The 12662-nt window shown below is 48.7% G+C and overlaps 1 protein-coding gene across 1 annotated transcript in view; it reads right to left on the bottom strand.

The window, feature by feature from the left end:
* The window catches only part of LOC121836165, a 67314-nt gene extending 54721 nt beyond the window's left edge, over positions 1–12593 (bottom strand). The window contains exon 1 of the mRNA XM_042290972.1: positions 12437–12593. Coding sequence (XP_042146906.1) covers positions 12437–12535 — 99 coding nt within the window. The 5' untranslated portion in view covers positions 12536–12593. The remainder of the gene's footprint in view (positions 1–12436) is intronic.
* Between the last annotated feature and the right edge of the window lie 69 nt (positions 12594–12662).

The raw sequence follows: 12662 nt of genomic DNA, 5'->3' as shown, positions 1-12662 counted from the left end.
CGGCGCCATACTCGCAGAGAAAGTCCATTCCGAGGATAACGTCCCTCGAACAGTCTTGCAGAACGACGAACTTGACGGGGCACGTTTCACCGTGGATCTCGACGCGAGCAGTGCATCTCCCGACTGGTGTGATGAGATGTCCTCCGGCGGTTCGTATTTGGGGTCCTTCCCACGGCGTCATGACTTTTCGAAGGCGGCGGGAGAGCCTCCCACTCAAGACTGAGTAGTCTGCTCCGGTGTCCACGAGTGCCGATGCGTCGTGACCGTCGATGACGACGTTTAGGTTGTTGGACACCGTTGCAGGGGCGTCGTAGCGATGCGTGGCGTCGGGAGAGTGGGAGCGCTCCGGCGTTCTTGGAGGCTCTTTACGTCGGTCGTCTTCGGCAACTCCACCTCCAGGGGTTGCCGCGCCTAGTTTCCCCGGCGAGGAGCGAGGGGCGACAGGCTTTCACGTCGGGGTCGGTGCATCGGCGAAGCTGGACGTCGTGGCGATGGCGACCGGAACTCTCGGCGGGACGCAGGCTCGGGGGACTGGGGTCGTCGCAGGTACTCGTCGATCTCCCGAGGGCGTTCACCACACCGGGGGCGCGGGTCGTTTGGGTGGAATCCGCGCAGCCCGAGTCGTCGGTATGGGCATCGGCGGTACACTTGGTCGGCTTCCCCGCAGTGGTAGCAGAGCGGGCGTCGGTCGGCCGTTCGCCACACGTCGGTCTTCCTCGACGAGGGTTGCTCCGGGCGAACGTCGTGGACTTGTCCTTCCTGGCGTCGAGGATACTGTGGCATCGGAGGGTCTCGTCGGGGTGGCGCCGTGGTCTGGCGGTTAGCTTGCGGCGATCTTCGGGCCATGGCGGCGTAGCTCAAAGTAGGCTCCTCTGGCGTCGTCGTTTTGATCGGAATCTCAGGTTGGAAGGCTCGGTGGACTTCCTCTCGGACGACCTCGGCGAGCGACAGGGAGGACGAGCGATCCGTAGCGGGGAGCATCTTGCGGATTTCTTCCCGGACGACTTCACGGATGATGTCACGGATGCCTGGGAGGTCGGTACCAAGGTCGTATCCGGATGTCGCCAGAGTAGTCACGCCAGGGTGCCGCTCGTAGTGTCTGGCGCGTGCTAGTAGCGCACGCTCCATATTCGTCGCCTCCGTGACGAACCCGTCGACAGTTGTCGGAGGATTGCGAATGAGACCTCCGAATATCTCGCTTTTGACACCCCTCATCAGGTGTCGCAGCTTCTTCTCCTCTGTAGCCTGAGGATCGGCGCGGGCGCTCAGGCGAAGAACATCCTCAACGAAGCTGGTGATGCTTTCATTCAGACCTTTGGTCCTTGTTCGAAGGATGTCTTCGGCCCTCTCGCGTCGGTGTTGGCTGGTAAACGTCTTCACTAGCTCTTGCTTGCACACCTCCCACGAGGTTAAAGAAGCCTCGTGGTTCTCCAGCCAGTACCTTGCAGTACCTTCCAGCGAGAAGTAAAGGTTCTGCAAGCAGTGCTCAGCTGACCACCCGTTATGTCGGGCCACACGTTCATAATGTTGCAGCCAGTCCTCGATGTCCTCGTGGGTGTCTCCGTGGAAAGGCGTCGGAGTTTTGGGTGCGACGGGCAGGTATACGACGCTGGCGGTGGACGGGTTCTGGGACGACTGGCTGTCCATCGTTGGCCTCGTTGGCTGCTTAGTCTTGGGCGGTAGATGTCCGAATTCCGGGTGTAGATCTTGGGTGCGACGACTGAACCGGATCTCGGAAGTGCTTTCGTCGGTTCTTCGTGGGCTAGGCGTCGGACTTGCACTGTGGGCCCTCGGAGGGGTACGCGGCAGGGGCATGCGGTACCCAGCACCTCCACCAAATGTCACGGGTGGTGACCAAACAAAAAAACAGGAAATAAGCAGAAAGAAATAAACGTTTAATGTGGCGAACTTGTGCCAAAAAAATAAAGAAGGAAACAGAAGAAAGCAGAGCGTCGCGGGCGTCGAAGTCGGCGTGTCAGCAGAATCGAGCGCTAGGGCGAGACTGACTCGACAAGGTCGCGGGCGGCCTCTTATCTAGAGTGCGCCGCTATCTCGAAGATTCGGCGAAAGCGGTTCGAGCGTCGCGTGATCGGGGCGAGAATGAACACGCACTTTCTAGAAAACAAAAGCAGGGATAAATGATAGAAGTTACGTGCGGTACATGAATAAACGGGAACTTTCTGGAGGACCGTGACCGAGCGTTGCTTTCTCAGCCTTGCGCGCGGCAATATATATATTGTGAAGTGTATTTCGTAAACCTTATTTCATGATATATGGCCACGAGGTGCATGCTCATTTCATATTTGTATGTGATGTAATTAATTGCTTAGTTCAATTACACGATTTCACTTATAATACTGACACACAAAGTTGTACCGATCACGTGTATTTTAGACGACCTACCACACTTCGCGACAACATTTTATACCGTGTAAATAGATCAGCTTGAACTTTAGAATTTTACTTTAACACGAAGAAAGGACGAGAAAATACAGTATATTTCTAAATTAGAAGCTGATCTATTTACAGGTATGTGCCAACAAGCTCAACTCTTTACTCTTGTACTTAAACATTTTGATTGAGGCAAAATATATTTTACTCGTAAACAAATAGATATTGAGTCGTATGAACAAGACGTTATGTATGTTGATGTAGATTATCTTCTACTCTTGCGACAAAATTAAATAACTGAATTTAATATTTTGGTACCTAAAAACAAAAGTAAATTGCACGGACGATCGAAGAAACTATATAGTTAATCGTTTCACAACGGAAATAGTGTATATTGCCAAAAGAACGCGGAAAATATGTTCTCAATTTAGCAGTTCGAACCGGTTCGAACCTGTTCGAACCGGTTTGAACCGTTATTTTTGGCTCCCCGGAACTGAACCGGAACCGAACCGATAAAAATTTCGGTTCGACACCCTGGTCTCACACTGCGTCACTGCAGTGGTTGGCACTTTGCTCGTCTTCATGAGTGAAGTCCGCCCGTTTTTCCACGCGTGGCACGCCGCCGTTCTACATGGTCGACGTCCTAGTTGATGGCAATTTCTTCGAGAGGTACGCGGAGCATTCGAAAACAAAGTTCGAATCGCATCAGCATTCAGGCAAGGGGGACCCTGGTGAATTTTCATTGTTTCACCGTTAATCACGTACGCGGTACTTGCGAACAGTGAAACTTTTCTGGAAATGGGCTTCACGAACTACGGTGTACCTTTCGAGTAACTTGTCCGTTTGTCGGATTGAGCGTTGCCAAACCTGACGGTGTTCGCCGTCGTCGGGAACAGCCAAGAGAGGGGCTTCCCTCTTTCTTATTTGCAGAAACGTACCCCACGGTGCTTTCGGGAGCAAAGCAGTGTGCGTGCCGTTTTGCCATCACGGCAATATAAACGAACGGGGCAATCATTCCAAGAAAAGAACCATAAACGAGCACTTCTAGCGACACGAACGAGCCTTACCCGGCGCGGCGTCTGCATTTGCCATCTCAGAGTCGATGAGGGCGCCACCTATCGTCACGGAGCAAGCTGAGCGATCCTGACGCCTTCTTCTAGCCACCGCAGTGGGAATTACTTCACACGAAGGAGTAAAAGCTTGGTCTGCTGGGCAAGTTGGTAGTGGACATTCATATTAAAAATAGCGCAAAAGAGACGGGACAAAAAGACGAAGAAGCACACAAAAGGCGGTGGGCGGTATGATTGTGCGGATTTGGCGGTACGCCCTGTTTCTGTTGAACGAGACTAAGCGCGTGCATGGCGATAGCAAAGTTGGAAGCTTTCAATAAAGTTTAGTTGCCAGTAGCGTTTGTCCTGTGTGCTTCTTCGTCTTTTTGTCTCGTCTCTTTTGCGCTATTTTTGATATGAACGAAGGAGTAGTCGGCGAAAGCGCAAAAAGGTACGTCAGATTAGCTTTGATTTCAAATCGTCTTTTGAAAAGACAGAGCTGGGGCGCATTCGTAAATATACTGAATCGGTGTTGCGCTGGTTCAGTGCGAGCATTGTTCGAGGCGGCTTGCTCCTGTTTGTAGCTTCAGTTTCGCATGAACATAAAGTGAAACAAACTATAATAGTCGGGCATGGGGCCGGACATTCTTAGAATTCGGCAATTCCCGTAACGGCACTCATTGGCCATGAGCGTGAATCCATTTGTTGTTGGAATGATTGTTGACGAGCGCATGCGTGCGATAAACGCTGTGCTCATGTATGATATGTGAGCTCTGGTGATACATCGCATTGGAGAGTGTTTCAAGTAGTGTGTAGTAAAAAGGTAGACCGCGTGTATTTTCAGAATTTTACATATAGAGCCGGCTTTTGGCACTCTACCCTTGTTTTCTAGGTTCTGTTGATCTACTAACTGATATGCGGTTAGTAAAATCTTGATATAAAATTATTTACCCCTAACCAAAAATTACACCATGGTCCCTTTAGGTTTCTCGCTCGTAGAATGTGCGATTGTCTAGGGACAATATATGTATTCGTCAAACAGTTTTAGGTTTTTATAAAAACTGGCCGCTGTTTCCAAACGTCAACTGCCATGAGGCGTCCGCAATGTCAGGCTCAATAATGATTTCTCTAAAAGCTACAAAACGTGTTTAACGTACAGGAGGATAACTTCAAGCTGCATTTGATTTAGAGTCAATTGCATGAACAAAAAAAGTGAATAGGCTGGAGAAACTTAACACACTCTTCCAGAAATTACTGACGTCTCGCGCGTGTGAAGTATTACACCGCATACCTTGAGCGACCAATCAAAATACTAATGAGAGTGCACTGCTTATCATCTCTTTTCTTCTATTACTTTTCTGCGTGTTTCATTGCTTTTAAGATACTACTACCATGCTAGCTGTGCGGTTCTAACTGAAATTAGTGTCTATTTATATTGCTATATTCAACAAAATATTAAATCAAACTGAATATTAAAAAATACTGAATAGGCATTCATGTTATACATGCGGACGGCATTCAGGTATCTGTTTAAAATGATATAAGTTCCTCAATAAAATGTTATTTCACTATGGCTTTTCTTTCTTATTTTTTTTTTTTAGAAAACCTGCATGGTTACTTTGTCATTAAGCCAAGTTACTAAAAAGCTTTGACAGCAAAGTGATCCTGTCTACGTTAGGTATCTTTCTGGGAACCCTCCAACATTTCGCACTTTCTTTCTGACTAAATTTTTTTTTCTCTTGATTGTTTAAGGATGACCCCGTTCTAGCCCCCCCACGAGCGTATCGCTCTCTTCATCGAGGTGCGAGCTCTCAACAGGTCTGCGACTAGTCCCCCGGCCACGCAAGCGGACAGATCCAATTTGCCAGTCGTCGTTACCCGGTTACCGAGACCAACTGGCATCCCATTTCTAATCGCGCGCCATCCGAACTTCCACTGGCGAGCCCGGGGCCCTCACGTCTCATTAACAAAGTTCGCTGAACTGGAGCTGCCGAAACGAGCGCAGAGAGCCGATGACCGCTTTTCTCTGACACAATCAAGAGCGGTTCGTGGCGGGGAGCCCACTGACAGTTTGGGCAGGAGGAGGCCTGCACTTCGTCTGAGCTTCCGTCCTGCCAACGCTCCGAGTCCGTCGATCTCGAGGTCTTTGCCGCGCACGGCGTCGTTCCCCGAGGCTTCGTATCTAGAATGACGTCGAGGGGTTGCCAAACTGCGCGCATTATGAAAGAGACGCTTGGAGGAGCTTCACCCGAAGAGCTCCTGAATTAGATACCAGCAAAGAACGGTACCACGTGCTTCTCCCGTTCTCAGATACTCGAGGACGCGTACCAAAACACTGTCTCATAACACCGAGTGGTTTATGTTGCTATATTTACTGCCTGCTGAAGTAACGCAGGTCGTGACTTAATGTGTTCTAGCGAATTGTCTATTGATTACATCTTCGGCTCTCTCATCGTTGAACGCCGCAATCTCATCTGGTGCGGAGTGGTAGGGTACTAACTTAATAAGACGCTAGGGAATTGCCCTGTCTCTAATTCATTAAAAATACATTGGAATTAAAGAAAATCTTTTTACGGGCAAAGATGGGACATGAATTTATTTTTCGTAATTTTTCCAGGAGAAGAAAAAATATTGCGCGCAATATTGACGCCGTTAGACGCAATTAAGGTGGAGGTCACGGCCCACTCAAAGCACCGCCCACAAATAATTTGCCCCGGTCATTACAACTGGATTGTCTTGGCTACTCTACAGAACACGCTTAAAAGACTGGTGTCACCCTTTCCAGAAAATCGACGCGTCCCTCCGGCGTCCGACAACGTTTGTTAGAGCGCGAGCAGACGCGCGGCAGCCTCCGGCAGCGTCTGCCCTATTTCACCACAGTCTGTCGTCGTCTGCCAGGCATGAGGGACGCGGACATGAACGCTGCCCGTTGGCGTCCATTTTCGCCTTCGTCCGTCTGCTATTCCGCCCCGTCTAAAAACTTTTACGACGCTCGTTAGGCTCTACCATGAAAGCGGCGTTCTAGTGTTCCACCACGCGCGAGCGACGGTCCAATACAAGCGTCTGTCATAATGATGCAAAACTATCGGTAAATTGACTATCGATACTATCGATAGTTTTTCCGAAACTATCGAAAGTGTTCCAGAACTATCGATAATCGATTATCGATAGTACTATCGATAGTCTTTCGATATTTGACTATCGATAGTACTATCGATAGTTTGTTTTACTATCGATAGTCAGATTTCTGGCGACTATTGATATTATCGATTGTACTATCGATAGTTTTGCACCACTAGTCTGTCAACGTCTGTCGATGTGCGGAAAAAGGCGACTTAGATAACTAAAAAAAGCGATAAAATAAGTATGCTGGCATTTCACGTTTTATGTTATTGTTGCTTTTTCCGCATGGTATACGAAAGCAAGTTGAGAGAGCGTCGTGACGCAAAATTGAAACGTGAACTAAAATTATTCGCTTTAGCAGGCCAGATGTACTGCAAACCTTGAGAGCTACTTGCCTTTCGAAGCGAAATTTCGGGAGCCTACCTCGACTAACTTGATATGAGCCGAACGCTCGATTGCCTCCTGCCAAACGGCTCGCAAATTCTTACCTATGTAGGTATTTTCTTGGGTACCAAGACCATGGTCGCAATCAAGACGGTCGCACACTTCACAGAGCCGAGGGAGTCGCTTTTACGGGAACCAACACCTTTATTGAGCATCAACACGCCCGAAGAAATTGATGCCTTAGTTCAACTCACGACACGCCTCAGGTGACCTTACGGTTCGCCTTCATTTTGTCACGTAGCGTGCCCCCTCGATTATTTTAGCTCGTGATGAAAAACCAAGGGTATAGAAAGAGCCTACATATGAATTATATTATTTGTTTGCTCGATTAAACTCGCGTGGCTCACGCCCAGTTTATGAAATAAATTTCTGCTGTGTCGCGTTGCCTGCAAAATGAATGAGGATAATTTGTTTCGCTTCTTCTATGCGTGGCGCCATCTATGTGGAGTACTTGAACCTTCCTGAAGCCGAAACACAATCAGACCGCCCAAATGGTTCTCGTTTCTCCACCTGCCCATCTTACACCCCGCTATGGTCACCGAGAGCCTAAGAAATGCTGGGCGGGGCCTATAAGGATCACGTTTATTTGAGCTGTGATTGGTTCTTCGGTGCTCTTATCGACTGAATCCGCAACCCCAATGGCTTAGGAGCGATAATAAGTCGTACGCTGCTCGCCACGCCCAGAATTTCTTAAGCTGACCTTGAATATTAGGGAGGAGATCAGAGCGTGGGGGCCCCAAAAGGCTAACTTTTGAACTACACGAATGGGGAACACAAATAACAATGACTCAGCACTCGGCTGACAACCGAACGCCGCATCAGCGTTCGGCTGGAGTTCGTGTTCTTCAGTGAGGGGGAGGACGGGCTCTTTTGTTACCACTCAGGCCTGCATAAACAATGCAGCATGCACGGTGCTCAGCTCAGCACAAAAGCGGAAGTCGGTCAAGCCCGCCTTCTCTGACGACTGCTTTCGGGAGAGATCCGGGTCTAGCACTAAACGTCACTTCGTTTATAGTTAGTATTTTTACGTTAAGACGTGAACATGCCTACAAGGCCTGTGGGCCTGTCCACAGGCCTTGTGTTGGGTAAACATCGACATGTAGGGACCACAAACGGGTCGGAGCGCTTCCTATTGGCGAGGAGATCTAGCTATAGGGGGCGCTCTGATCCGCTTCTTGCTAAGGGGCCGTATTTGTTGCCCCCACTCCTCGGTGTTTACCCAACACAAGGCCTGTGGACAGGCCCACGGGCCTTGTAACCATGCTGACGTCTAAACGTAAAAATGCTAAAAATAAACGAAGTGACGTTTATTGTTAGGGCCGGACCTCTCCCGAAAGCAGACGTCACATCTTCACCCACTTCGGCTTTTCTGCTGAGCTGGGCGTATGCACCTTGCATGCTGCATTGTTCATGCAGGCTGGAGTGATGACACAAGAGCCCTTCCCCCAACTCAGGCAACCGGAGCACACGAACTCCAGCCAAACGCTGACGCGCCGCTCGGTTAAGTCAGCCGAGCTCTGTGTCATTGTTATTGCTTTCCCCATCCGTGTAGTTTTAAAGTTAGCCGATAGGGACGCCACGGTCCGATCTCCTCCCCAATAGTTGCACCCTAAACAGCGTCGTGTTCTTTTGTTGCTGGTGCGTGCGTGCGTGCGTGCGTGCGTGCGTGCGTGCGTGCGTGCGTGCGTGCGTGCGTGCGTGCGCGCGTGCGCGCGTGCGCGCGTGTGCGCGTGTGCGCGTGTGCGCGTGTGCGCGTGTGCGCGTGTGCGCGTGTGCGCGTGTGCGCGTGTGCGCGTGTGCGCGTGTGCGTGTGTGTGTGTGTGTGTGTGTGTGTGTGTGTGTGTGTGTGTGTGTGTGTGTGTGTGTGTGTGTGTGTGTGTGTGTGTGTGTGTGTGTGTGTGTGTGTGTGTGTGTGTGTGTGTGTGTGTGTGTGTGTGTGTGTGTGTGTGTGTGTGTGTGTGTGTGTGTGTGTGTGTGTGTGTGTGTGTGTGTGTGTGTGTGTGTGTGTGTGTGTGTGTGTGTGTGTGTGTGTGTGTGTGTGTGTGTGTGTGTGTGTGTGTGTGTGTGTGTGTGTGTGTGTGTGTGTGTGTGTGTGTGTGTGTGTGTGTGTGTGTGTGTGTGTGTGTGTGTGTGTGTGTGTGTGTGTGTGTGTGTGTGTGTGTGTGTGTGTGTGTGTGTGTGTGTGTGTGTGTGTGTGTGTGTGTGTGTGTGTGTGTGTGTGTGTGTGTGTGTGTGTGTGTGTGTGTGTGTGTGTGTGTGTGTGTGTGTGTGTGTGTGTGTGTGTGTGTGTGTGTGTGTGTGTGTGTGTGTGTGTGTGTGTGTGTGTGTGTGTGTGTGTGTGTGTGTGTGTGTGTGTGTGTGTGTGTGTGTGTGTGTGTGTGTGTGTGTGTGTGTGTGTGTGTGTGTGTGTGTGTGTGTGTGTGTGTGTGTGTGTGTGTGTGTGTGTGTGTGTGTGTGTGTGTGTGTGTGTGTGTGTGTGTGTGTGTGTGTGTGTGTGTGTGTGTGTGTGTGTGTGTGTGTGTGTGTGTGTGTGTGTGTGTGTGTGTGTGTGTGTGTGTGTGTGTGTGTGTGTGTGTGTGTGTGTGTGTGTGTGTGTGTGTGTGTGTGTGTGTGTGTGTGTGTGTTGCTTTTTTGGCGACGTTGATTGCTTGGTGGAGTGGGCCGCCGAACCCGTCGCCGTCCTCGGCCAAGCTTCACCGAACGGTCACTTCGACGTCCTTGGGAGTATTAATTCTGCTTCCCTTGACGTAAAAAAGAGTGTAATGCCATACTCAAATAAGGGTAATAGCGCAGGCTAGCGGTTGAACGGGCGTCCTCATAATAAAATCCCGAGCCAAAAATTAAACAAAAAGAACGGACAGCACAACGGCGTCTTAAATATTTGAAACGTCGTCAAGTTGTTCGATCATCGTTCTCTAGGTTTTCTTGTCTGGGCGTTTTATAAAAATGTCGTTCCTCCCTTTTACGGGCACTTTAAAATGTCTTGAGAACGAGCTTACGTACTTCAAGAATCAGCAAAACATCTTTAAATCTCGTCCGTCGTTATGGGGGTTTGTTTCGAATGCCTTTTTAGTGCCCGTAAAACAGGAGCATTAGAGTGTTAACTTTGGCAGTGTATTTATTTAAGAGCACGATGACTCCATGCTTCCACCGTATTTACTTATACCTTGAAACCTGTCGCTCGCCACAGGTAATCTTGGTCGTAAAATCATAGTGTAGAGGAACCACAGGAAGGCGCCATCAAAAATATGTCCTCAATATCCAGAACTACTTGGAGTATATAACAAATAAAATATTCAACATTTAAAAAAAAAAGTTTGCTACAACATGATTTACTCAGAGTTGGGAAAGTAAGGAGGACTATGATGAAAAAGCGCAACGAAATCGTGTTTGTATCAAGTTTCCATTTCTCTGCCAAGCCTATTGGTACGATAGTTTTCATTCCTCATATACAATATCGATACAGTGGTGATGATAGACATGGACCCAAACTGAACCAATGTATTCATCATACCTCATCGCACGCAGAACAAAAAAGACAATGTTTGTGAGAAGTGCAATCCATGACCCACATCCGTCTGAAATGTTTTCACATAACCGCTAAATGAACGATCCTACTAAGAGATTATTAATGGGCTTCTGCAGGTAAAATGTCATCTTTTGGTACCACAGAAGTCATAATCAAACAGGCGTCTCAATACAAAAAGTGTTGTTCGTTGTTTTTGTTTTTTTGTCTGTTTCTTTTAACTACACTGCAAAAACACGCTTTCTCTCGCATCGCTATGATATGCAAACTGGTTGAATCACGTACAAAATATAAGTCACCAAAAGTGAACCAATAATTGCTCGGTACTTTCTCACCCAGATTCAGACAATGAGGAAGGTCGTCGTAGCGCAGCAGAAACGAGAAAATTGATTGGCGGTGCAGAATCAAGAAAGCTGGGTTCAATTTCCTTTGCCGATGTCGTTTTGACCGTATGTTGCATCGGCGTGCATTGGTAAAATCACGCACTGAGATGCACATTAAAGATGCATTCCCACGGCAGGTGAATGTCGGAATTGTTAGAAACATATTGAGCATTAGGCGCCCCGATGTCACGATAGACTTGTTTCTTAATATTCGTACATCCGGCGCGAAAACACATCCGCGCAAACGAGCGATTACCGAGTCGACAAAAGGGCAACACGTGGGGCTGCAGTAGTGCACACACAGTGGGAACAAGTCTGCCCTTCGGGTGGCACCGGGAAATTCGGCAAACAGCAATCCTCGTCAAAGCGCGAATTTGAAATAGCGGATCTCTGCTTCATCGTTTTGGAGGTCATGCACGACCGCGCTCATTGGGCTCTAAACTGGCAACGATTATTCGCAACAGTATGTATCGATCAAATAAAAGAAAATTCCCAAACATAAATTTCTTGCTTAAGCCCCCTGCTACAGGTTAGAAAGGTGTAGTGGCCCGGTCACATTCGCTCTTGGTGAATTCTAGACAACGCAGCACCATATGCGGCGAATCACTCGTGCTAATATTTTGTTCGTGCGAACTGTAAATTTGTGAACCAAATAATTTATTTTATACGATCTCAATTAGTTGAATGAGCACTAAAAAGGCTTTTACTTACAGTTATTTGCATCCAACAAACGCTGGGCGCTTCGAGCTCAGACCTTATTATCGCCCCTCATCGATGATATTCCTGTATTAACCGCAAAAGACGACCATAAACAGATCACGAAACAAGCGGTGTGAATATATTAAGACATGTTCGGCGTTTTTAGGCTGTCAGTGTCAACAGTATTTTCAGGGTGATAACATAATTGATCTGCACGCTCGGAAAATTATAAAGGACACGCACAAGAAATACTATTTCCCCCCCCCCCCCCTTTTTCGTCAAGGTGCCATCAAAGATTCATACACACCCGACTGGTTTCTGTGAAGTGAAATCCACTTTCCCAGTGTGTGTTTTGACGGCAGCCGACGCTAGATTCAATAGGCGTATGCACGCCCCATCGATTCACGGGTCCAGCCGTGTTTCGACGCCTGCGTTTGATGACTTAGTCGCGCGAAGTCACAAAAACAAAACGGCAAATTCGTAGTGTAGGAAAAGAAATTGTAAGTAGTTTTTCTTTTTTCTGAACCGTCCTCTAATGAAAGAAACAAAACTCACATTGCTTGTACGCGTATACCACCTTCAAATATTTTAGACGGTGAACACGCCCAAGTTGCCAGCTAGCGCAAAACCTGAACACTCGGAGGTCACACCGCCATGGGGGCGCTGCTGTGGGCGCGCCGTATGCGGCTTCTGCGCATGTGCATTGCCCACATCTGGTGCTACAAAACGGAGATTTGTTTACATGCATTGCCTCCGCGTATAGTAGTGCCTCCATGTCTGTCCAGTGACTCTGACATCGACAAACGAGGTCGACGGCTCACCTGAACCCTCTCCTTCCACCAGAGGTCAGCCCACGGGGTCCCGTTGACACCATCCTGCACGCCTACTGCGCTGCTGTTCGCCATGACTGCTGACGTCATCAAGCCGGCAACGCGGGCCAGCTAGGCAGCAGCAACGCCTGCCGCCACCGCCACCGCATCTGCGCCTACACAGAGGAGAACGAAAATAAACGAAGTGTTTAAATGCGGTAGCAATTATTTTCGGAGA

Source organism: Ixodes scapularis, unplaced genomic scaffold (genome assembly GCF_016920785.2).
Source record: "Ixodes scapularis isolate PalLabHiFi unplaced genomic scaffold, ASM1692078v2 PGA_scaffold1__304_contigs__length_218370807, whole genome shotgun sequence".
In the NCBI taxonomy this organism is placed as follows: Eukaryota; Metazoa; Arthropoda; class Arachnida; order Ixodida; family Ixodidae; genus Ixodes; species Ixodes scapularis.
Note: the sequence above shows the minus strand (reverse complement) of the source record. Positions and strands in the feature narration are given on the sequence as shown.